At 43.4% G+C, this 25,210-nt stretch overlaps 1 protein-coding gene across 6 annotated transcripts; it reads right to left on the bottom strand.

Annotated features, from left to right (window-relative positions):
• Nucleotides 1-1,526: 1,526 nt before the first annotated feature.
• cdk14 (cyclin-dependent kinase 14) lies at nt 1,527-25,090 on the bottom strand. Of its 6 annotated transcripts, none has more exons than XM_053674754.1 (16): nt 24,658-25,090; nt 24,313-24,407; nt 23,071-23,102; nt 15,357-15,608; nt 14,849-14,943; nt 14,564-14,643; nt 13,266-13,360; nt 13,005-13,067; nt 12,397-12,520; nt 10,639-10,759; nt 10,278-10,371; nt 6,697-6,760; nt 5,048-5,096; nt 4,457-4,596; nt 4,226-4,329; nt 1,527-3,999 (listed from the first exon to the last, which is right to left on the bottom strand). In XM_053674754.1, exons 1-15 carry the CDS (start codon nt 24,750-24,752, stop codon nt 4,229-4,231), a joined length of 1,500 nt encoding a protein of 499 aa, XP_053530729.1. In that variant the 5' UTR covers nt 24,753-25,090; the 3' UTR covers nt 1,527-3,999; nt 4,226-4,228. The 6 variants fall into 6 exon arrangements, with proteins under 6 accessions (XP_053530729.1, XP_053530730.1, XP_017346646.1 ...); XM_053674755.1 differs by having other exon boundaries at nt 15,363-15,608; XM_017491157.3 differs by lacking the exon at nt 24,313-24,407.
• Nucleotides 25,091-25,210: the final 120 nt, after the last annotated feature.

Raw genomic sequence — 25,210 nt, 5'->3', positions numbered from 1 at the left:
TAATTTTCTAGTGGTCTGTTTTAAGGTGTGTGTGTGTCATTGTTGTAGCAGGGTGGTCATTTTTTCTCTCTTAATTATTTGGAATTACATCATCTAGAATGTAGTGGAAGTTTGACTGTAAGCATTCAGTCTCCTGATCATGTTCTGTGGAATCAGACTGTGATCTAATCACAGTTGATAACTCTGGGAGGTTATTGATAACTCTGTGCAGTAGCTGACGTGAATGTAAGTGTGACTTTTTTTTATATATTTAATCCAAATGTTAGTATCAGGTCAAGAGTGTGACCACCATTATGAGTGGGTCCTATTATGTTCTATATGAACATATGTCTACAGAAACAACCAGGTTGGAGATTAAATATGCAATTTCACAAAACATTTCAGAATATGGCCTTGGGGGGATCTGTAAATAATAATTAGTGGAATTCGTGAATGAGTTACCAGGTCACCATGCACACACAAATTCACACATACCAAGGGGTAATTTGTCTTTGCCAGTCCACTGACTTCCAGGTTTCTGGAAGGTGGAGGAAACTGGAGAACCTGGAGGAACCCAGACAAAAACAGGGAAAACATGCACATAAACTCACAATCTGTTATCAATGCACAGACAGTAACCTGAGCTCAAGATCAATCCTGAAGGACGTCAACATTACCCCCTGTACCACCGTGCCGCTCGGAGACTTTACAGTGTTTTTAATACCGATGCAAATTTGAAAAGTCATGTGTTTTGAAAAAAAAAGCTTATATTTCCACATTATTTAATTGTTGATGTGGAAAATTGTCTAGTTCTCCTTCATGTCCTCATATTTCCCAAATTAGTATTATAATCAGTATGAAAACATGGAATACACACACACACCTCCAGAAACAATTGATTATTCACAAAGCGAACGTCACGGCTGACAGAAAATCCATAAATGATTGTATTCGCTGTGTGTGTAATTATTGAAAAAGTGTCTAAGGACACTTTTAAGCGTTTAAGGATTAACTGAGGGAAACACTCATTTTTAAGCTGTTATTAAGCCTAGTTGACAGGGACATCATTGATTAAGGCCAGGAGCACGGAACGGGTGTAGATGAGGTCATCCAGCATGGTGATGTGCAGAAAACCATTTTTCACTTGTTTCCTTTTTATAAGATATACACTCTTATAAGATATACGTTCCACACAGCTGCCCCAGTAACAGTTTAAAGATAGGAGGTAATGATGAAGACTATAGCAGTCTTGTTTTCACAAAGACACAGATGGGAGAGGTGGATGTGTGATGAAACACCTACTGAGTCCTGTAAATGTCCATCACTTCAGTCTCATGTCATCACAGAGGAACTCAATGGAACTCAGGAGTAGAGCAGTGCAAAAGCAGTTCTATAGCCTTGACATTACTAAATACTTCCACTATGTCTTTATACACAAAAAGCATGTTCCCTTTATTCTTTGTCCTAATTCTCTCAGTCTTTTCTAGTTTCTTTGTTTATCTCCTCCCTCAGTGTGTTCTGGTACAGAAATGAAAGTTGAAGGTAAATGTCTTTATGCATTGAAATACTTTATTTATTTCAGTTAAAACAACAGTGAACCTTTACAGAAGGACATAACAATAATGACGTCACACACTTTATAACAGTTTCTAACAGTTTACGAGGAGGTGTAACATGGCCAAAAGCTTATGAGTGTCAGTGCAAAAAGAGAAAAGATGTATGCAAATGCATAATGAGTACATAATGTTAACCTCCAGGGGATATTCATGACGCATCACACACACACCCTCGATATTATTTACAGTGTGTGTGTGTGTGTGTGTGTGTGTGTGTGTGTGTGTGTGTGTGTTAAATTCCCTTCATGTTGATGTTTGTTTATTTCATTTCTTTTTCTTGCTGATTGTGACTGAGTGAACGAGTGTGATGATGTCTTGTGGGATCATGTCATGATGTGGAATGCTGTCCCTTATCTGATCAAAAATAAACAAAATAAAACAAATATGTTGTTTCCTGACATGCAATCTAAACACTGTGGGAACTGAAGTTTTTTTCCCTTCAGTGTCGTGTGTGTGTGTGTGTGTGTGTGTGTGTGTGTGTGTGTTTATAATCACATGTTCATGTTAGAATTTAAATAATAAAGATTTTATTGCTCCTGTTAACATTAAGAACACTTAAAACTGAATCTGAGTGCTGCAATGCATTCTGGATAAACGCGTGTGCTCTTAAAGTCTACAACCCCTCATCTAGCACACTTCAGGAAGCTGATAAAAAGAAGGGGACACAATCACAGGGAAGTGGAGAAGGGTGCATTAGAACCCACTTTAGAACCTGCAGTACAGTAGTTCTGTTTTTTACAGTTAGCAGTTAGCTCTGAGTTCTTCAGGAATCGTGTTCTGCAGAGCGAGAGTTAGGAAGCTGTTCTGATGTAAAGCTGAACAATGCGATGTTTATTAATCCACAACACTGCTGCACCTCTGACCAACTACCTGCTTCCTGCTTACTCCCAAATAAACACACATACCGAGGGGTGTGTGAGAAAATGGACAGTTGTTGTTGTTGTGTGTGTGTGTTGTTTTGTACTGTGTGCAGGTGTTTGTGCTGTGTGTGTGTGTTGTTTTGTACTGTGTGTGTTGTTTTGTACTGTGTGTGTGTGTGTGTGTGTGTTTTGTACTGTATGTGTGTTATTTTGTAATGTGTGTATGTTGTTTTGTAATGTGTGCAGGTGTTTGTACTGTGTGTGTGTGTGTTGTTTTGTACTGTGTGTGTGTTGTTTTGTAATGTGTGCAGGTGTTTGTACTGTGTGTGTGTGTTGTTTTGTACTCTGTGTGTGTTGTTTTGTAATGTGTGCAGGTGTTTGTACTGTGTGTTGTTTTGTACTCTGTGTGTGTTGTTTTGTACTGTGTGCAGGTGTTTGTACTGTGTGTGTGTGTTGTTTTGTACTGTGTGTGTGTTGTTTTGTACTGTGTGCAGGTGTTTGTGCTGTGTGTTGTTTTGTACTGTGTGTGTGTTGTATTTTATGTGTGTTTGCTGTACTGTATGTGTTAATTTTCATTGTAAATTTACAATAAAACTCAAGGCTACTTACACACACACACACACACACACACACACACACACACACACACACACAGAGTAACAGTGCTGGGCCTTTCATTGCTGTTTTTATTGTATTAAAGGAAGTCACACACTCATAACTCTGATTAAGTGTATGAGTGGAGTGTGCACTTCACACAGCTTCACACACAGCTCTGTGACACAGGAAGCTCTCGATTAAACACACACACACACACACACACACACACACACACACACACACACACAGGTCTTCACAGCTGAACTGAGATTGGTCAGTTCTGGTGTGAAAGTGTGTTGCAGGCTGATCTAAAATGATCTGAACACACACTGTAGCACCACATAGGTGTATTGCCTGTATTACACACTGATCTCTGAAGTACTATGTGTGTGTGTGTGTGTGTGTGTGTGTGTGTCATTGCTTTAATTCGGTCCCTGCAGGCAGCATCATCAGTGTCATTATTATTATTATTGTTGTTATTATTATTGTTATTGTACGTGTGTGTACAATAAAGATGCGTGCATGTGTACAGACTGATCACAAAAAGAGGTGTGGTCATTGGTGAAAGGTGTGGTCAGGGGCGGAGCCAGAATAGGAAAAACATGAAACAAAAATTCTGTGGCATTTTGAGGAAAATGAGTTTCTCTGTACATACATTCTCATACCTCATGTCCATACACACAAAGCTGTGTGTATGTGTGTGTGTGTGTGTGTGTGTGTGTGTGTGTGTGTGTGTGAGAAATAATCTCTAAATATCAACAATGTGTAAACATTTCTAATAAAATTTTTTAAAGAATATTATTGTTAAGTGTGACATTCCTCTTATTTACACACGCACATACACACACACACACACACACATACACACACTTAGACAGGAATAATTTAAAAGAACAGAGCTGACTCTGCATCCTTCATGTCTTTTCTTCATCCTGAGGGAAAACAACCTGCAACAAAACACACACACACAGAGAGACAGAGAGAGAGTGAGAGAGAGAGAGAGAGTGAGAGAGAGAGAGAGAGAGAGAGAGAGAGAGAGCGTTTAATCTTGATAGTGAAACTGAGAGAACCCTTAGTCACCAGCAGAGGGTGTAGAGACTCACTCAGTATCTGTCTCTCTCTCTCTCCCTCATACACACACTCACACACAAATCGTGTTTAAAAAAGTGTTACCTGTCATTGTTTACCACATGAGGCTCCTTTGCTGTTTGTCTTGATGTTGGTGATATTCAACTCGGGCTGCAGCTTCAAACTCGGCACTGAGAAGATGGAGGAGACTAAGAACACACACACACACACACACACACACACACACATACTCTCTCTCTCATTAACATTTCTGATCAAGTCTGGAACAAAAACAATAGTAGATTCTAACAAAAATAGTGTGTGTACGTTACTGACTGTCTGAGATCTCCCTCAGTTTAGCTGTCAGCTGGTTGAAGAACTCGTGCTGCAGCGCTGTGTGAGCAGAAACACGCTTCTTCGGGAAACACTGAAGAAACCTGGAGGCTAAATCTTCAGCATGATCCACATGACCTAACCTACACACACACAAACATTACACACACACAAACATTACACACACACACAAACATTACACACACACAAGGGCGTAACCATGGTATGGACATTGGGGGGTCCAAGCCCCCCCCAACATCCAAAATTTGATGCTGAAAATTTGCATATTTAGAAGATATATCAACGAACTTGCGTTGAGTATGTGCGCAATCAAGTGTACAATTGGAGGGAGGACACACCTATTTTCCTTAACAAATGGAAATATATTAACAAGGAATAGACATAAATAAATAGAATAGATGAAGAAAATACAGATCCGTTGGCAGGGTTCATTAAAGGGGGACATATAGAAAATATTTTTTACTGTATATTGGAGGGACAGACTGGTATTCCCTCAACTTTGGGGGGGGCACGACCCCTACCAAAAAAAGTGTGGTTATGCCCATGCACACAGTTTAATGTAGTTAAACTCACTTGTTCCAGGCTTGTCTAAGTTTTTTGGCGCTATACACGGGAAACCGATCTGCAGAAGAAACACAAACACACAATTTTTGTTTTTTCCAGATGTGAAAAGACACGGTAGATTGTGCGTGTGTGTGTGTTTGTATGTGGGTATGTGTTTGTGTGTGAGTGTGGGCGGGTGCACAGTTAGCACGTTTGCCTCACACCTCCAGGGTTGGTTCGATTCCCAGCGTGGCCCTGTGTGTGCAGAGTTTGCATGTTCTCCCCATGCTGCGGGGGTTTCCTCCCCATTCCAAAGACATGCATGGTAGGTGGATTGGCGTTTCCAAAGTGTCCGTAGTGTATGAATGGGTGTATGAGTGGGTGTATGAGTGGGGGTATGAATGTGTGTATGAATGGGTGTATGAGTGGGTGTATGAGTGGGTGTATAAATGTGTGTATGAATGGGTGTGTGAATGGATGTGTGAGTGGGTGTGTGAGTGTGTGTATGAGGGGGGTATGAGTGGGGGTATGAGTGGGTGTATGAGTGGGTGTATGAGGGGGTGTATGAGGGGGTGTATGAGTGGGGGTATGAGTGGGTGTATGAATGGGTGTATGAATGGGTGTATGAGTGGGAGTATGAATGGGTGTATGAGTGGGAGTATGAATGGGTGTATGAGTGGGAGTATGAGTGGGTGTATGAGTGGGAGTATGAGTGGGTGTATGAGTGGGGGTATGAATGTGTGTATGAGTGTGTGTATGAGTGGGTGTATGAGTGTGTGTATGAGAAGGGGTATGAGTGGGTGTGTGAGTGTGTGTATGAGGGGGTGTATGAGGGGGTGTATGAGTGGGGGTATGAGTGGGTGTATGAGTGGGTGTATAAATGTGTGTATGAATGGGTGTGTGAATGGATGTGTGAGTGGGTGTGTGAGTGTGTGTATGAGGGGGGTATGAGTGGGGGTATGAGGGGGTGTATGAGTGGGTGTATGAGGGGGTGTATGAGGGGGTGTATGAGTGGGGGTATGAGTGGGTGTATGAATGGGTGTATGAATGGGTGTATGAGTGGGAGTATGAATGGGTGTATGAGTGGGAGTATGAATGGGTGTATGAGTGGGAGTATGAATGGGTGTATGAGTGGGAGTATGAATGGGTGTATGAGTGGGAGTATGAGTGGGTGTATGAGTGGGAGTATGAGTGGGTGTATGAGTGGGGGTATGAGTGGGGGTATGAATGTGTGTATGAGTGTGTGTATGAGTGGGTGTATGAGTGTGTGTATGAGAAGGGGTATGAGTGGGTGTGTGAGTGTGTGTATGAGAAGGGGTATGAGTGGGTGTGTGAGTGGGGGTATGAGCGGGGGTATGAATGGGTGTATGAGTGTGTGTGAGAGTGGGGGTATGAGTGGGTGTATGAATCACTGGACCATCTTCAGTCGTCTTGACTCAGTCTCGTCACTGAATCATGGCGGAAGTGGGAGTGCGGCCGATGCTGCGCAAGTCTTCCTCACTTTAATTCAATTCACGTGCAAGTCCAGTTCCAGCTTGTGTTCTCCATAATGGAGGGTGAAATGGAAACTTCGGTCTTCGTCGAAATCGACAGAAGAACTCGTGTGTGTGTGTGTGTGTGTGTGTGTGTGTGTGTGTGTGTGTGTGTGTGTGTGTGCGCGTGTGGGTGTGTGTTTTCACCTGGTTTGAAGTGAGGAAGCGAGTGCACACCTGGCCATGTTTCTTCAGATGGAGTACCAAGTACCTGCAGACAGACAGACAGAGATTGTGATCAGCAACCTAATCAATAGATTCCATCTAACAAAATTCACGGCTAACAAAATCGATGTAAACTCTGCAGTAGAACAAATAAATGAAATATTTCAAAATTGTATAGTTAAAGAGCTAAACAAAAATCTAGGGACAAAATCTGGTTTGATAAAGAGCGCAAAACAAAAAGAAAACCACTCAGACGGCTCTCCAAGGAGGAACTCAGAGACTCATGTAAGGCCGAAATTAGACAAACTTATTGTGGAGCGCTCAGAGACTACAAAACGCCATCCACCAGACAAAAAAACAGGAAATACCCATAAAAAAAAGAGAAATATGGAAAAACTATTTCACTCCAGAAACCTTCACCTGATCAGAAAAATATACAGAAAAATAAAAATATACAAAAAAGACTAAGCCAACTGGAATCTGCGATCAAAACCCCCCAGACCATCAGATTACTCCAGAAGAACCGACAGACGCACTCAACAAGATAAAACCTAGAAAAGCATGCGGCTTAGACAACATTAGAGCAGAAATGTTGAAGCTCAGTCCTACTGTAATGCAGAGGAACTGACTAAAACTCTTCAGTCTAGTCCTGCAAGCCATTTATTCTCCAGATACCTGGAATACGGGTTTAATCTCCACACTGTACACAAGGAGACAAATCTCACTCCAGTAATTACAGAGGCGTCTGTGTGAACAGTGATCTGGGGAAGACCTTCTGTGTGTTCTCACTGCCCGGATACAGACCTTTCTCACGGACCACAAGGTCTTCAGTAAGAGTCAAATTGGGTTTCTACACAAGCACCGCACAACCCGCACGTACACCAACAACACACACACTTACACACTACACACCCTAATCAACAGCACACACAACAACACACACATTTACACACTACACACCCTAATCAACAGCACATACACCAACAACACAGAGGCAACATCTATGCCTGCTGATTTTATAAAAAGCATTTACAAAATGCTCCAATCTGGCATAGGGGGCAAAATATATGACATAATTAAATTCATGTCCTCAGATAACAGGTGTGGAGTAAAAATTGGCAATAAAAGAACAGATTTCTTCCCCCAAAGACATGGAGTTAGACAGGGCTGCAGTCTGAGTCCAACCCTGTTCAACATACACATCAATGAGTTATCAGTGTTACTGGAACAATCCTCAACACCTGGCCTCACTTAAATAAACACCTGGCCTAAATAAACACCTGGCCTAAATAAACACCTGGCCTCACTTAAATAAACACCTGGCCTAAATAAACACTTGGCCTCACTTAAATAAACACCTGGCCTAAATAAACACCTGGCCTAAATAAACACCTGGCCTAAATAAACACTTGGCCTCACTTAAATAAACACCTGGCCTAAATAAACACCTGGCCTCACTTAAATAAACACCTGGCTTAAATAAACACCTGGCCTCACTTAAATAAACACCTGGCCTAAATAAACACCTGGCCTCACTTAAATAAACACCTGGCCTAAATAAACACCTGGCCTAAATAAACACCTGGCCTCACTCTAAGTAAGTCTGAGGTGAAATTCCTCTTCTATACAGACGACCTGGTGCTGCTTTCAGTCATTGCACATGGGCTACAGCTTCAACTGGACCTGCTGGAGATCTACTGTCACAACTGAGCCCTGACAGTCAACAGACAAAAACAAAAATACTGATTTTCAAAAAAAATCCAGATTACAGAAACCCAGGCAGGACTTCACTCTGGGAAACTCTGCCCTAGAACACACTTTACATTACGACTACCTCGGCTTAAACATCAGCGCTTCAGGTGACTTCAGTCTGGCAGTGAATGCATTAAAAGAGAAATCTAGAAGAGCTTTCCATACAGTTAAAGGGAAATTTACCCAAGTAGACATCCTCATCACAATCTGGTGATAAATTTTTAACAGTATTATTATTATTATTATTATTATTATTATTATTATTATTATGCCTATAGCTCTTTATGAATGTGAAGTGTGGGGCTCGGTCAGGACGACTTCTCTAGATGGGACAAACACCCCATAGAGTCCCTGCATGCAGAATTCTGTCCCAACGTTCTGAGAGTGCAGAGAAGAACTCCAGCTAACACACGCAGAGCTGAATTAGGCAGATATCCTTATTCCTAAATATCCCTTATTTCTAAATATTCAAAAACCATCTCTTACATTCTGGACTCATCTTAAATCAAGCTCCCTTAATACAAATGCAGGTGCTACTGGGGGTGGAGTCCAAATGCAGGTGCTACTGGGGGCGGAGTCCAAATGCAGGTGCTACTGGGGCGGAGTCAGAAACCAACTGCTGCTCTGATCTCTTCTCAATGTACTCTCCTCCACTCATACTGTTTATTCACTCTGTTTCTCATTCACCTCTCTGTGTTTTATTTTATTTTATTAATGTACATACTTATTGTAACCTTTATACTTTTGTCCTACACTGACTCCTTACATTCAGTCACTTTATTTTTCATTTTTTAAAATATTTTTTACTTACTTATTTTTGTAATAATTATATTCTATTTTTATTATTATTCCTATTATAATTTATTTTATTCTATTCTTTTTTTATTATTCTCCTTTCTCATTTATATTGATGCTTTGGCAATACTGTATGTAAACAATCATGCCAATAAAGTACTTTGAACCGAACTGAATTGACAGATAGAGAGAGAGAGAGACATACAGATAGTGATAGAGAGATAGAGAGACAGAGACAGAGATAGAGACAGAGAGAGAGAGATAGAGAGATAGATAGAGAGACAGAGTGCGAGAGAGATAGAGAGATAGAGAGACAGAGTGAGAGAGAGACAGATAGTCAGAGAGAGAGAGAGAGACAGACAGATAGTGATAGAGAGATAGAAAGAGATAGATAGAGAGAGACAGAGATCAAGAGAGAGAGAGACAGATAGCAAGAGAGAGACAAATAGCGAGAGAGAGAGAGAGTGTGAGAGAGATAGCGAGAGAGATAGAGAGAGAGAGATAGAGAGAGAGACAGATAGTGAGAGAGAGAGCGAGAGAGAGAGCGTTTAATCTTGATAGTGAAACTGAAAGAAAAATCTCCCATAGTGACCAGCAGAGGGTGTAGAGACTCACTCAGTATCTGTCTCTCTCTCTCTCCCTCATACACACACTCACACACAAATCGTGTTTAAACTGGAGGAAACTGGAGTACCTGGAGGAAACCCCCGCAGCAAGGGGAGAACATGGAAACTCCGCACACACAGGGCCACGGCGGGAATCGAATCCCCAACCCTGGAGGTGTGAGGTGAACGTGCCCCCTCATACACACACTCACACACAAATCACAAACCATCTCTGTCTGTCTCTCTCCTCTGCAGTGCATTGTGGGTAAACACCACCCATCATGAAGTCCACAAGAAACACCCGAGTTCTGTCTAAATGTGAACAGAAACAGAGAAAGAGAAAAAAAGCAGAAAGAAGAAGAGGGAAAACAGGGAGAGAGGGAGAAAAGAGGAAACGGTGATGAGACTCACCAAGAAGATTCTCTCCAGCTGGTCCTGCACATCCTTCATACCAGGAAATGCAGCCACGCCCTGAATCATCTCAATAAAGATACAGCCAACGCCCCTGAGCAATCAAACAATTACAGTCAGAACAGAGACGACAGTACAGAGTACAGTGTGTGTGTGTAAACGTGTGTGTGTGTGAGTGCACGTGTGAGCGTACACGTGTGTGTGTGCACGTGTGTGTGTGAGTGCACGTGTGGACGTGCTCATGTGTGTGTGTGCACGTGTGTGTGTGTGTACGTGTGTGTGTGTGTGTAAACGTGTGTGTGTGAGTGCACGTGTGTGTGCACACGTGTGTGCGTGTGCACATGTGTGTGTGTGCTCTCACCACATGTCCAGGCAGGTGGAATATTCAGTAGAACCAAGCAGAACATCTGGGGGTCGGTACCACAGAGTCACCACCTCATTAGAGTATGTGTGACTGGGAACAGATTTCGCACGGGCTAGACCTGACACACACACACACACACACACACACACACTCTGAGTGAGCACTTTAGTGTGGGAATTGGACAGTAATGCATGTGAAAGCAGTTCAGTGTGAACACAGAGTGAAATAACAGGAACACTGATGCAGTGAATGAGACGCAGTTTAAGTCCCAGGAAATGATCATCAGGCTGATGTGTGAACAGAAACAGAAACATTACAGGGACAGACGATGAGGTGCTGCAACACCACACTGACACACAGTGAGTATAAACACCTGCATTACAGGGAAAGGTGATAAAGTCCCAGGTTTCAATATGACAACAGTGTATGCATGTTTGAGTCTAAAGACCCGTGTGTGTGTGAGTGTGTTTGTGTGTGTAAAACACTGTTATTAAGACTCACCAGTAGAACACTATTATTACAATCTCACTGCTCTACTCCTCCATAATTAACATCACAAACGCCATGGACAAAGTAATGTATGTAATGTTTTTGCGTGTGTGTGTGTTATATAAATAGTGTGTGATGCATTATATATATGTCTCCTCACCTTCACACTCTGCTCTCTGATCTCTGTAAGTATAGGTCAGTGTGTGTTTGTGTGTGTGTGTGTGTGTGTGTGTGTGTGTGTGTGTGTGTGTGTGTGTGTTTAAAGCAGTGGCTCCTTTATTGTTGTTTAAAGTGGAAGATCACTCACTCTTCCGCCCTCCCTTCCTCTCTCTCCCTCACTGCACCTGCTGTGTAAATGCACTGACTGTCTGTGATGAAGGGGAAAATGACATCATCAGTGACCTTCATCTTCCTCCCCCTATCTCCTGTCTTATGCTTTCTTCCCCTGTTCCTGTCAGTTCAATTTAATTAAATCCACCTCCACTCCCAGTGTGGATTCCACCTCAGAGGTTTTGCCCACAGGTCGCACTCACAGGTCCTGCCCACATTTCCCATTCACTGGTCCCACCCACAGGTCCTGCCCACAGCAGGACCCAGCATTTTCTGCAACCATCTGACCTGTTTTATGGATGTTTTCTTGCTCCCTCAATGATGAATGGTCAGATGTGTTTCCTCTCTGTATGCTTATTTATACATTCTATATGGAGAAAGAGAAAGATGAACTGTCTAAAAAAAAGTGTGTGTGTGTTTCAGTCAGAGCTGTGCATGTCTCTAAAAAAGACTGGGCACATTTCTGTGAGATATCACCACCTGTCTTACATCTCTCTTGTCTGTCTCTCTGTTTCTGCGTGTATCTCTCTTCCCCTCTTTGGTCCTCCATCTCGCAAACGCCTGCACCTTAATGATAATTACACCACTTCATCATACACACACACACATACACACACACACACACACACACACACACACAAACAGATCCTCTCTCTTCACACCCCTGCTGAGAAAATCATCTGCTTTCACTACATCCTCTCAAATGCCTTTCAAACAAACACACACACACACACACACACACACACACACACACACACACGTACAAGCCACCATGATTGTTGAGTGTGTGTGTGTTATTTCTAAACAGGATGTCAGATTTGTTGAGTGAAACAGGTTAACTAATCAGCTTTGTGTGTGTGTGTGTGTGTGTGTGTGTGTGTGTGTGTGTGTGTGTGTGTGTGTGTGTGTGATTGAGAGAGAGAGAGAGAGTCTTACCAAAATCAGCCAGTTTCAGTTCACCACTCTCACTGATCAGCAGGTTTTGAGGTTTGAGGTCTCGGTGCAGTATGAAACGCTGATGGATGTAGGATAAACCTCGCAACAACTGGAACAGAAAAAGCTACACACACACACGCAAACACACACAAACACGCAAACACACACACACATGCAAACACACACACACACAATTCGTTTAATAAATTCAGAAAGGGTTAGGGTTCAGTTTAATTCATCAACCACACACACACACTCGGCAACATCTCATTAACTGCTGTTCAGCTAAATATTAAAAGAGAAGTAACATGATGACATCATCAAATCCATTACACAGGCCACACCCCTAAACCGTTTACTACCATATTGAAGAATTCACTAATAAAGCACAAGCGCTGCAGAGAGAGACAGGCCCTTAAACTGTCTCTCACACACACACACACACACACACACACACACACACACACACACACACACACACACATACAGACACACATACAGACACACATACAGACACACATACAGACACACACACACACACACACACACACACACACACACACACACACAGCAGTTAGACAGACCGGTGTAGCATGAGTTGAACTTACTCTGACATTTTCAGGGTGGAGCCCCCCGGAGTGTTTATCCATGTACTGACACAAATCTGTGTGCTGCTTAGACAAATAGGCAAAGAGAGAGAGAGAGAGAGAGAGAGAGAGAGAGAGAGAGAGAGAGAGAGAGAGAGACAAAACAGTGATTTGTCTGTAATGAATAAGACATTGTCCTTTCTCCCCAAACTCTTAATCCACCCCCATATATATATATAGATATAGATATCTGTGTCTATGTGTGTCACCTCTTTTACTCACCACATATTCGAAGACGAGTGTGAGTGTTTCCTTGGTGTGTATGATGTCATGTAGCAGGACAATGTTTGCGTGTTTCAGACCCTTCAGCAGAGATGCTGCAAACACACACACACACACACACACACACACAGTCTGATTACTACAATCCATAAAGCCGTTATTAAAACACATAAATAATACAGTACAATCCACCAAATTCAATGACCAGGGATTAGGTGACCCAGGTAAAGAGGGGATTAGGTGACCCTTGTAAAGAGGGGATTAGGTGACCCAGGTAGAGGGGATTAGGTGACCCGGGTAAAGAGGGGATTAGGTGACCCGGGTAAAGAGGGGATTAGGTGACTCGGGTAACGAAAGGGAAGAGGTGCAGAGATTCACAGGAACGAAACTGTCCAGGGGACAACTACAACCCGGAGTCTCCACAATACTGGCCAAAACAAAGCCATTGCCAAAAAAACCCTATCAAGTCATGTTTGGAAGACATAGCTAACATCTGGGTAGTAGGTTCTCTAGTCTGAAGAGAGCAGAACCGAATACTGTAGGAGAAAAACACTGCAGCTCAACACTCTAAGGACACCAACCTCACTGTAAAGCATGGCAGAGGTAGCATTATGGAGCACAAGTTCATCTTCCAGCAGGACAATGACCTTAAACACATCTCTAAACTACACTCAAGTGGTTTAAAATCAAGAACCTGAATGTCCTACAGTGACCTAAAGCTCAGACAGATGCAAAAGTGTGGGATGATCCTACTGGCAGAGAATCTGGATTCTACGCCAAGAACACTGGGCATGAGTCAGGAACACACCCTGAATGGGAAGCCAGTCCATCGCACGTCACCACACACACACATTCACACCGTGGGGCAATGTAGCCTTATCAGTCCACCTGGTGGCATGTTTTTGGGAGGTGGGCGATAACGGAAGAACACAGATGAAACCCACATGGAAGAACATCTGAAACTCCACAATGGAGGTCAGGTGAGGTCAGGATCAAACCAGGAACCCTGGAGCTGTGAGGAGACAACACGACCTGCTGTACTACCATGCCACCTGTTTAATGTAACTTTTACTTGGTATGTATATTATCAGGTTAATTACATCATGTGATCACCTGAATACTGTTCATTTGATTCAGATTCATTCATTTGATTCCTATAATTCAAAACATTTAAATAACATTTTAAATACATTAATGGTTTAATATCAACTCTGGAATCAGAGATGTGTTTGGTTACACGTTAAAAGTCCTGAGAAATGTTTATTTATCTCTCAGTTCTCTCTGTTTGTGTTTCTCACCCTCTCTGATAGCAGTGAAAGGTGTTCCCTCCTCCTCCTGCAGCCGAATCACCTTCAGAGCTACCAGCTTCCCGTTCACCCTGTACACACACACACACACACACACACACACACACACACACAAGGGATACATTCAGAGAAGCCACATAAACCATAATTATTCTAAAATTATGAAAATGTATAAAAGTTAGAGCACACACACACACACACACACACACACACACACACACACACACACACACACACACACACACACACCCGCACACACACAGACAGAAGCCGTACTTGCTCTTCCCCTTGTAAACAGTGGCGTATGAACCCTCTCCAAGTTTCTCTAGTTTCTCGTAGGAATCAACCTTCCCAAACTTTGGACTGGTCGGCTGCACAGAAACATGGAAAAAAAACACAAATAGGTTCTTCATCATTAACACACAACCTCGAATATCATCACAGTCTCACACATCCTCACACAACCTCATACATCTCACATCCCTACACAACCTCACACATCATTCATCCTCACACAGTCTGGTCCAATATCACACAACCTTAAGGTCATATCTTCACACATCCTCATCCATCCTTCCACACCTTTTGGCATCGTCATTCATCATCATGCATTCTCACACAACCTCATATATCCTTACACAACCTCACACCCACCCATACACACACACACACACACACACACACACACACACACACACTCGCACTCACTCACACGCTCACACACTCACTCACTCACGCTTACACACTCACTCACTCACACGCACACTCACTCACTCACACTCACACTCACGGAGCTGGGGCTGGAGTGACGGCGGAGTTTGGGTGACTCTGTGTGTGTGTTGCTCCCCGAGGCGTTGATGCAGGCGTTGTTCTCCGAGTGCACTCTCTTCACCTGGCTAGTGTGTTTATCAAAGGGCTCGAAGCCGCTCTGAGTGCGCTGGACTCGCGCCCGGCGTTCTTCAGGGATCGAATCCAGGGGCCTGAAGAGCGAGTCCGAACCCTGGCACCCTCGAGTGGACATCTTGGAGACGCATATCTGAGGGGAAATTCATTTAATTTTGTGACATTCAATGAATTTAAGTAATTTTGGGATATTAATTACATTTTCATTTTGAGAATAAAAAAAACATTGAGCATTTTTAGTACAGTGTAACTGCAGAGCGAACTGTTAACACATACAACGCATTTCTGCTCTTAAAGAAGTGTCATCCATCAAAATAATACACAAAGTCAAATATGCATGTCACACACAGCCGTACATGTGGTGTGTGTGGAGCGTGGAGTGTGTTGAACTGCACAGACGGAGCCGTGTCACAACGACATTCCGATTAAATATTTACCGGCATTATAGAAACGCTGCTCTAATTACCGCAACGCACTGCAAGCTCACAGCAGGCCAAGTTACACACACACACACACACACACAAATTATACCCACGACAAATACACAAGCTATCAGCTGCATGAGTGTGTCTAAGTCATGTTGTGTGTGTGGTTGTCCTTTTCACAAATGGACCCTTGAGGACAATATGATTCATGTTGCTCTGTCTCAGTTTTAATACTTTATTGATGTGTGTGTGTGTGTGTGTGTGTGTGTGTAATCACCCTATTAAGTGTCATTCACAGCTCTCAGAAAACCACTTCACCCTGAAGAGCGAAGGTTTCTCTTCACCAAACAGTCTCATTTATAAAGCATCAGGCTTTCATTAATCAGGCTGTGTCCCAATTCACACTCACTCACTCCCTCATTCACTCTCCTCTCAGTCTATCTCTCTGTTTCCTGTCTATTTGCTGTCAGCACTGTTACCATCCCTGGGGTTGTGTGTGCGTTTGTGTGGCTGTGTTGATAAATTACAGCTTTATGTTTATTCAGGGAAAGAAGAAAATATCTGGACTATTTTCCCAAACAGACTGAGATTCTCTCAGTGTAAATCCCGGTTTAAGGTCATGGATCCACTCTCATGTAATCACTTACATTTCTTAACAGTGAAAATAAACAGCACAAGCCGATGGTCCAGAAGTCTAACAGAAGGCTCCTCCTATAGCCCTCCTGAAGTCCACCAGCTCCTCCTCCTGCTCTCCTGAAATCTATAAGTTCCTCCTCCTTCCTTCCTGGAGTCTATAAGCTCTTCCTTTTGCCCTCTTGATATGTCTACAAGCCCCTCCCCCTTCACTACACTCCGCTACACACTCCGCTACATACTCCGCTACACACTCCACTGCACACTCCACTGCACACTCCACTGCACACTCCACTGCACACTCCACTGCACACTCCACTGCACACTCCGTTACACACACCACTGCACACACCACTGCACACTCTGTTACACACACCGCTGCACACTCCGTTACACACTCCGCTACACACTCCGTTACACAATGCGTTACACACTCCATTACACACTGCGTTACACACTCCACTGCACACTGCGTTACACACTCCACTGCACACTGCGTTACACACTCCGCTACACACTCCGCTCACACTCCACTGCACACTCCACTGCACACACCACTGCACACACCACTGCACACTCCGTTACACACACCACTGCACACACCACTGCACACTCCGTTACACACACCACTGCACACTCCGCTGCACACTCCGTTACACACTCCGCTGCACACTCCACTGCACACTCCACTGCACACTGTGTTACACACTCCACTGCACACTGCGTTACACACTCCACTGCACACTCCGCTGCACACTCCGTTACACACTCCACTGCACACTCCGCTACACACTCCACTGCACACTGTGTTACACACACCACTGCACACACCACTGCACACTCCGTTACACACACCACTGCACACTCCGCTGCACACTCCGTTACACACTCCACTGCACACTGCGTTACACACTCCACTGCACACTGCGTTACACACACCACTGCACACTCCGTTACACACACCACTGCACACTCCGCTGCACACTCCGTTACACACTCCACTGCACACTCCGCTACACACTCCACTGCACACTGTGTTACACACTCCACTGCACACTGCGTTACACACTCCACTGCACACTGCGTTACACACTCCACTGCACACTCCACTGCACACTCCACTGCACACTCCACTGCACACTCCACTGCACACTCCGTTACACACTCCGCTACACACTGCATTACACACTCCACTACACACTCCGTTACACACACCACTGCACACTCCACTGCACACTCCACTGCACACTCCGTTACACACACCACTGCACACACCACTGCACACTCCGCTGCACACTCCGCTACACACTCCACTGCACACTCCGTTACACACTCCGCTACACACTGCATTACACACTCCACTACACACTCCGTTACACACTCCGCTACACACTCCGTTACACACTCCGTTACACACTCCGCTACACACTCCGCTACACACTCCACTGCACACTCCGTTACACACTCCGTTACACACTCCGTTACACACTCCGCTACACACTCCGCTACACACTCCGTTACACACATCCACTACACACTCCGCTACACACTCCGTTACACACTCCACTACACACATCCACTGCACAGTCCGCTACACACTGCGTTACACACTCCACTGTACACTCCATTACACACTCCACTGCACACTGCGTTACACACTCCACTGCACACTGCATTACACATTGCGTTACACACTCCGTTACACACTCCGTTGCACATTCCACTACATACTGCGTTACACATTGCGTTACACACTCCATTACACACTCCACTGCACACTGCGTTACACATTGCGTTCACACTCCACTGTGTTGTTACACACTCCGTTACACACTGCGTTACACACTCCACTACACACTCCACTGCACACTCTGTTACACACTCCACTACACACTGCGTTACACACTGCAGTGCACACTGTGTTACACACTCTGTTACACACGCCACTGCACACTGCATTACACACTATGTCACACACTGCGTTACACACTCTGTTACACACTGCGTTACACACGCTCTTACACACTGCGTTACACACGCTCTTACAAACTGCGTTACACACGCTCTTACACACTCCGTTACACACTCCACTGCACACTGTGTTACACACTGCATTACACACTGCGTTACACACTGCCATTGTCATGCTGCAGCAGGAAGGAGGTAATAAACACTTTCAATCATTAGGGATAGTGGACAAGTGTGAGTTGAAAGAAGACCATAGTGTTTGACAGAAATGTACAAGTGGAGTCTATGGGGAAAATATGTGTGTGTGTGTGTGTGTGTGTGTGAGCGAGAAAGAGAGAGAGACAGAGAGATCAAGCTGATGATGTCCAGTGATGTGTTTATCACAGTAGCAAACATACACACGTCATAGAACACACGCATGCCAAGTCACGACACGCGTGCATGTGTGCGTGCGCACTCCTTAGAATGCCTACTACACACACTGTAATGCATGTGAGAGCTGCATGCAGGAAGACAGACAGATAGAGTAAGACAGTGAGACAGATACAGGGAGAGGACTGGATAACAGATAGAGACAGAGTGAGAGAAAAAACAAAGAAAGAGAGAGAGACAGAATGCTTCATTATCTTACCTTATATTCAGAGTCTGTTTGCAGGACGCAGCTACAGCAAAGCAGACGCATCCACTCAGACCATCTCTCTCTCTCTCTCTCTCTCTGTATCTGTATCTCTGTATCTCTCTCTCTCTCTCTCTCTGTATCTCTCTCTCTCTCTCGCTGTCTTTCTCTCACTCACCGCCTCAGCAGGCTGGAACCCCACGGTCCATACCAAATAAGGAAGGATGAGAGGGGGGATTCTCTCTCCTGAAGTGGTAGATCAGTGTGTGCGTGTGTGAGTGTGTGTGTCCTCATGTCCCCTTATCCAGTCTGAGAAAGATGAGCTCAGCCCCTGTGTGTGTGTAGATGGTACAGTCTGGAGCAGTTTGAGGAAGCAGAGAGAAGCAATTGTAGCGTCTGCAGCAGGAACAGCAAGTTTATACACACAAATACACACACACACACACACAACTGATCTCCCACCAGTCCCCTTCATTTTGTGTAGTTTTAGTGAAATGCAATCCTCGGGGGCGGAGGAGCTTCATCAGGTCTCATGGACTCTCTCTCACTCACTCACACACACACACACACACACAGCAGCAGCAGCAATTACAAAATGATGGGAATGTTATGAAAAACGCTGTCGCTGCTCAATTAAAGTGCCATGGTGTACACTTCTCCCTGAAGTGCACTGACATCATCCTTCATTTTTACACTGCTGCTCATTCAGTGAAATTTCCTGCACTGGAGAGAATATAAACCCTGCTGTGATGTCTGAGGAACGTTTATGAGATTTCAGCCCCTTCCTTCATGAAGAACTCCTTCACACTCTCCGATGCCATCTTTAATTCACAGCCCAGTGTCAAATCCAGTCATTACAAAGCACTGATGTGTCCAACAGCCAAACCCGTGTTGATGTGGAATATGTTTGGAGTCGTTGGGGAAACTGATTGTAATAAATATTTTTGTTTACTTTGTTTTCCACTATGATAATCAGTTAAACATGAGACTTTACACGTGTGCAGCTGATTATTTTTACCTCCAACAAACAGGAAATGTTCAAAAGCAACTCCAAATTTACTGAAGAATTCCAAAAACAGCAACGTGTTGATTGACATGAGTGTGTCTGCATTTTTATATTTATTATTTATCAAGTATTATATTTAGAGGTTTATTTTAATAAGTTTTTATGAAGTGATTTTCATTAGAGAGAGAAAACCCTTGTGTGAAATGTTTAATTTGTAAAACAATTTCTGCTTGTTTTCTTGAAGGGTGCCAATACTTCACTTCACGGTTTGGTAGCTCGCTATCTCTGTGAAATGCTTCTCCCTTACAACCGGATCCGCTTGCTCCTCTGGGTCCAGAAAACTCCTCTGTCCCTAAATTCCACCTCATTTCTATAAGTGGCAGGTCATTCAGCGTAGTAACACCCAACATCTGGAATTTATTCCTTTTACTCCCCCTTAACATCACTTCTATCTCAGACTTTTAATCTCAACTTAAATCTTATTTGTTTTCTCTGTTATTTATCCTAATGTACTGCCATGGAACGGTCTTCACTGACTGTACTGTTTATCTGTACACTAATGTTTATTAGCTCATTGTTTATGTATTACTTTATCACAATTATATAACATCCTTGAGCTCTAGAAAGGTGCTATAAACATTATTATTATTATTAATACTTGTACACTACATGTATACTGTAAAATTCAGTAGTTCAGAATGTATTACTAGAATGAATACATTAAATAAGTGTACACTATTCACCACTGCAGGATGGAGGGGCAGGGATTCATTTAATACACACACACACACACACACACACACACACACACACACACACACACACACACACACACACACACACACATATATACACAGTGAGAGAGAGAGAGATGGTGTCTCCCACTTCCTACAGCTCATCAAATCATTTACTCTAATAGATCATTTCCTGTCTCACCCTCCGTCTCTCTCTCTCCCTCTCTCTCTCAGTGATGTTCTCTCTTTGTTCATGTTTCAGTTATATCTCTCACACATCACACCATCAGGGTCATCCCTCTGTCCGTCTCCCTCTCAGTCTGTCTTTCTGTGTGTGTGTGTGTGTGTGTGTGTGTGTGTGTGTGTGTGTGTGTCTGTCTCAGTTCTGTGCAGCAGTGCTTTATAGGCATAAATGTTCTAAATCAATTTGTTGCCAAAGTTGTAAAAAGAATATATTTCTGCAGTTATCAATAAACAAATATAACAAACAAAAACAAACCAAGCAAACAATAACAAAAAACTGACAGGTAAATACCCAAACATGTTGTGTATCTTGTATATTGAGGGTCTCAGATGTCAGCTGCAGTGTCTCAGAAATTTGGTATCTTGTGAGAGATTAAAGTGTTTCAAGTCAGTATTTTTCACAGTGGAGGAGTAAGTGCCGTGCTCTCTCTCTCTCTCTCTTTCTCTCTCTCTCTCTCTCTCTCTCAGCTATCTATCTCTCTCTCTCTCTCTCTGTCTCTCTCTCTCTCTGTCTCTCTCTCAGCTATCTATCTCTCTCTCTCTCTGTCTCTCTCTCTCTCTGTGTGTGTGTGTCTCTCTCTCTCTCTCTCTCTGTCTCTCTCTCTCTCAGCTATCTCTCTTTCCGATGGACACCAGATCCCCTGAGACGTTAGGTGTTGAATTTATCCTCTGAGAGAGCTCAGTCACCAGCTGTGTTACAAACCGCTTTCTAGCCGACTGAACAGTCACCTGTTACACTATTTAGCAATAGGTTGTTGGCTGGACAGGTTAATGTTCAGATCCCAGTGACTATATATATGAGTGGACAACATGGCGCCATTCATTCGCTCCCACTGTGCATTTTTGAAACTTTATTTGAGTCAAAATGGGAGTCATCATCTTGCAAACCTGCGCAGTCGATACCACTGAACACCCGAGAGGGTCCACCTCTCCATCTCTTCCGCCCATATTAACGAGGCAACTGAAGACTGAGCTACTATTTACTGGCTAGCGAACATAATTAATCATTTTTATCAAAGTGATGTAAGTAGAAGTATCTAATGTAAGGTACTGAATGAAAATAAAAACAGCAGACAACATTTACACTCAATACAAACTATTTTTAACCAGAAGAAATGTCTGCTCTCCATGATCGATATCTGAATAGAGAAGTTCTGTTTTATTCTCCACTCGTTCTGTTGGTGGAGTGAAAAGCGAATCCCAAGATATTCAAGTGTTCGTTAAAGTGCCTCAGTGTTTATGTTTCTGCAGATACTTAGTTCACTCTGTCGGTTTGCTATAATATCAGTTCAAGGAGCTAGCATCAAAATTAGCAACATGGCCTCTGGATCTGTCAGTCTCAGTGAAGGAGGCGTGGCCTCTGTACCTGTCAGTCTCAGTGAAGGAGGTGTGGCCTCTGTAAAGTTCAATTTCAGTGAAATAGGAATCCTAATGTCAAGGGACCTTTAGAAACAATTAATTAATTAGTTAATTAATACATATAACACACACACACACACACACACACAAAGCTCGGTTGGGACTGAAGGCACTTACTGTGACTGGAGTTACAGAATGGAAAGTATCTGAGAGGGTTCACAAAAATAAAACCACACACACACACACACACACACACACACACACACACACCCACACACACACACACACACACACACAAATACCATAAAAGGATAAAAGATCAATGCTGGGATTTTTACATTTTTCCAGACTCATGTGCCCTCTGAGAGAGAGAACGAGTATTATAACTAAACAGTAGGCAGTAAGTCTCTGCTGTGTGACTGGGTCTGATTTGGGAAGAAGCCAACATTCTGACAGACACAGACACACACACACGTTAAACACTTGCAGCTCTCAGAGACACTCTGTTCTGAACAGGAAGTGGCTCTTTTCCGTTTTTGGATTCTTCACATTTTTCTTTGCTGGATCACACACACACACACACACACACACACACAGATCTTTCCACTTACCTCATCAAAACCTCCATCCTCCTTCTTTAATGCTTTAAGGGAAAAGAAGTGAAAGAGTGATCAGTTACACACTAACACACTGCTGACCAATGCACAAACACTGTGTGTGAGTGTGGGTGTGTGTGGTATAACAGCACCATAGGAAAGAGTTTGGACCACTGACTATAAAAGGCCACAGCTGGATAAAGCTCTGTGTGTGTGTGGAAACATTAAGCCAGTTACAGACAAATGGAGGAATATACACATACATATATGAAAATGACTGAATTGATAAATGACTATAATATAGATTAGTGCTGTGTATTGATAAGAATCTGGGGATACAATGTTTATCACGATACAGGCGTTATGATTCACTGCAATACTGTAAACACAAAAGATACACAGAGATAAAAACAGCAAGATAAAAACACCGAGATAAAAAACACCGAGATAAAACCCTGTCAGGCTTTAAACACAACACAAAATGAACCACTGGAGGAATATTTGGGTGTAAACTATAAATTAATTAAAATCGATAGTTTTTTTGAAAATCAATAAAGTATCGCAAAACATAATATCGGGATACTCAAGTGTGTCGATATTTTCCTACACCCCTAATGTAGAATGGGTGTGTTGGGGGGTTGGATAGAGAGAGCAAGACAGAGAGACAGAGAGAGAGAGAGAGAGAGAGAGAGAGAGAGAGAGAGAGAGAGAGAGAGAGAGAGAGAGCGTGGTGTGATGCAGCCTGGGGAGGGGGTGTTCTATAGGAACTTGGCTGATAGTTGTGATCATCTGTGAATTAATATGGCTTTGAATGAAGAAGAGGAAGAGGATGAGGAAAAGGATGAAGAAGAGAATGAGGATGAAGAGAATGAAGAAGAGGATGAGAAACAGATGAAGAGGATGAAGAACAGATGAAGAGGAAGAGGATGAGGATGAGAAACAGACGAGGAAGAGGATGAAGAGGAGAAAAGGATGAGGAACAGATGAAGAAGAGGATTATGAAGAGAATGAAGAAGAGGATGAGGATGAGGAACAGATGAAGATGAGGAACAGATGAAGATGACGAAAAGATGAAGAGGTTGAGGAAGAGGAACAGATGAGGAAGTGGATGATGAACAGATGAAGAAGAGAACGAGGATGAGGAACAGATGAAGACAAGGTTGAGGAAGAGCCATGGATTCTGATGAACTTTTTTCTTGTTGTATCACTGCACCATTCCTTCTGTCAGCTTCAGTGAAGGAGGCGTGGCCTCTGTACCTGTCAGTCTGAGTGAAGGAGGCGTGGCCGCTGTACATGTCAGTCTCAGTGAAGGAGGCGTGGCCTCTGTACCTGTCAGTCTCAGTGAAGGAGGCCTATGTATTAATGAAGTATCATTGAAGCAGGCATCATGTCAAGTGGCCTTTAAAAACAGTTAATTAACACATAAAACAACTGATAAACACCCATATTAATCTCTCTCTCTCACACACACACACACACACACACAAACTGTTTGTCGCGGAGTGCTGAGCTGAAGTTACCATAGAACTGATTAATGACATACACAATAGTAAACTCTGCAGTGGTGCAGTGTGTGTGTGTGTGTGTGTGTGTGTTACTCACCGACCCGGCGGAAGCTTTCTGATAAAGTTCTCCGCAGTTTCTTCATTTTGTTCAGGATTTGTTGTTTTTACCGAAGCTGCCGCTGCATCACACATGTCCGCGCGCGCGCGCGCGCGCGCGCACACACACACACACACACACACACCGGTCCAGTGATGATGATGATGATGATGAAGAGGCTTTACAGCGCTTCTCTCCGCCTCACGCGCTCACACACGCCTTTGTTCAACAGCTGTAGCTGCTTTGTGTAAAGACTTCATATCGGTGAAGAAATGAATAAACAAAAATAATAACTAAAATATTCCTGATCAAATGAATAAACCGTAGTAGTGAGTGTGTGTGTGAGAGAGAGAGAGAGAGAGAGAGAGAGAGAGAGAGAGAAAATCACAATGCTGCTGGTTCCTCCGCGCTCTGTGATAATCATCTGGAGAGGCTTTGAGAGAGGAGCACACGCTCTGAATAAACCCGGCCCACAATCACACAGGACCCCACTCTGATTGGTTGGCTCATCTATCAGTCTGTGTTGATCCCTTCACAGTTACGGGCAGTTTGA

Source organism: Ictalurus punctatus, chromosome 23 (assembly GCF_001660625.3).
Source record: "Ictalurus punctatus breed USDA103 chromosome 23, Coco_2.0, whole genome shotgun sequence".
NCBI classification, from domain to species: domain Eukaryota; kingdom Metazoa; phylum Chordata; class Actinopteri; order Siluriformes; family Ictaluridae; genus Ictalurus; species Ictalurus punctatus.
The sequence above is the reverse complement of the archived record's forward strand: the minus strand, read 5'-3'. Positions and strand labels throughout refer to the sequence as shown.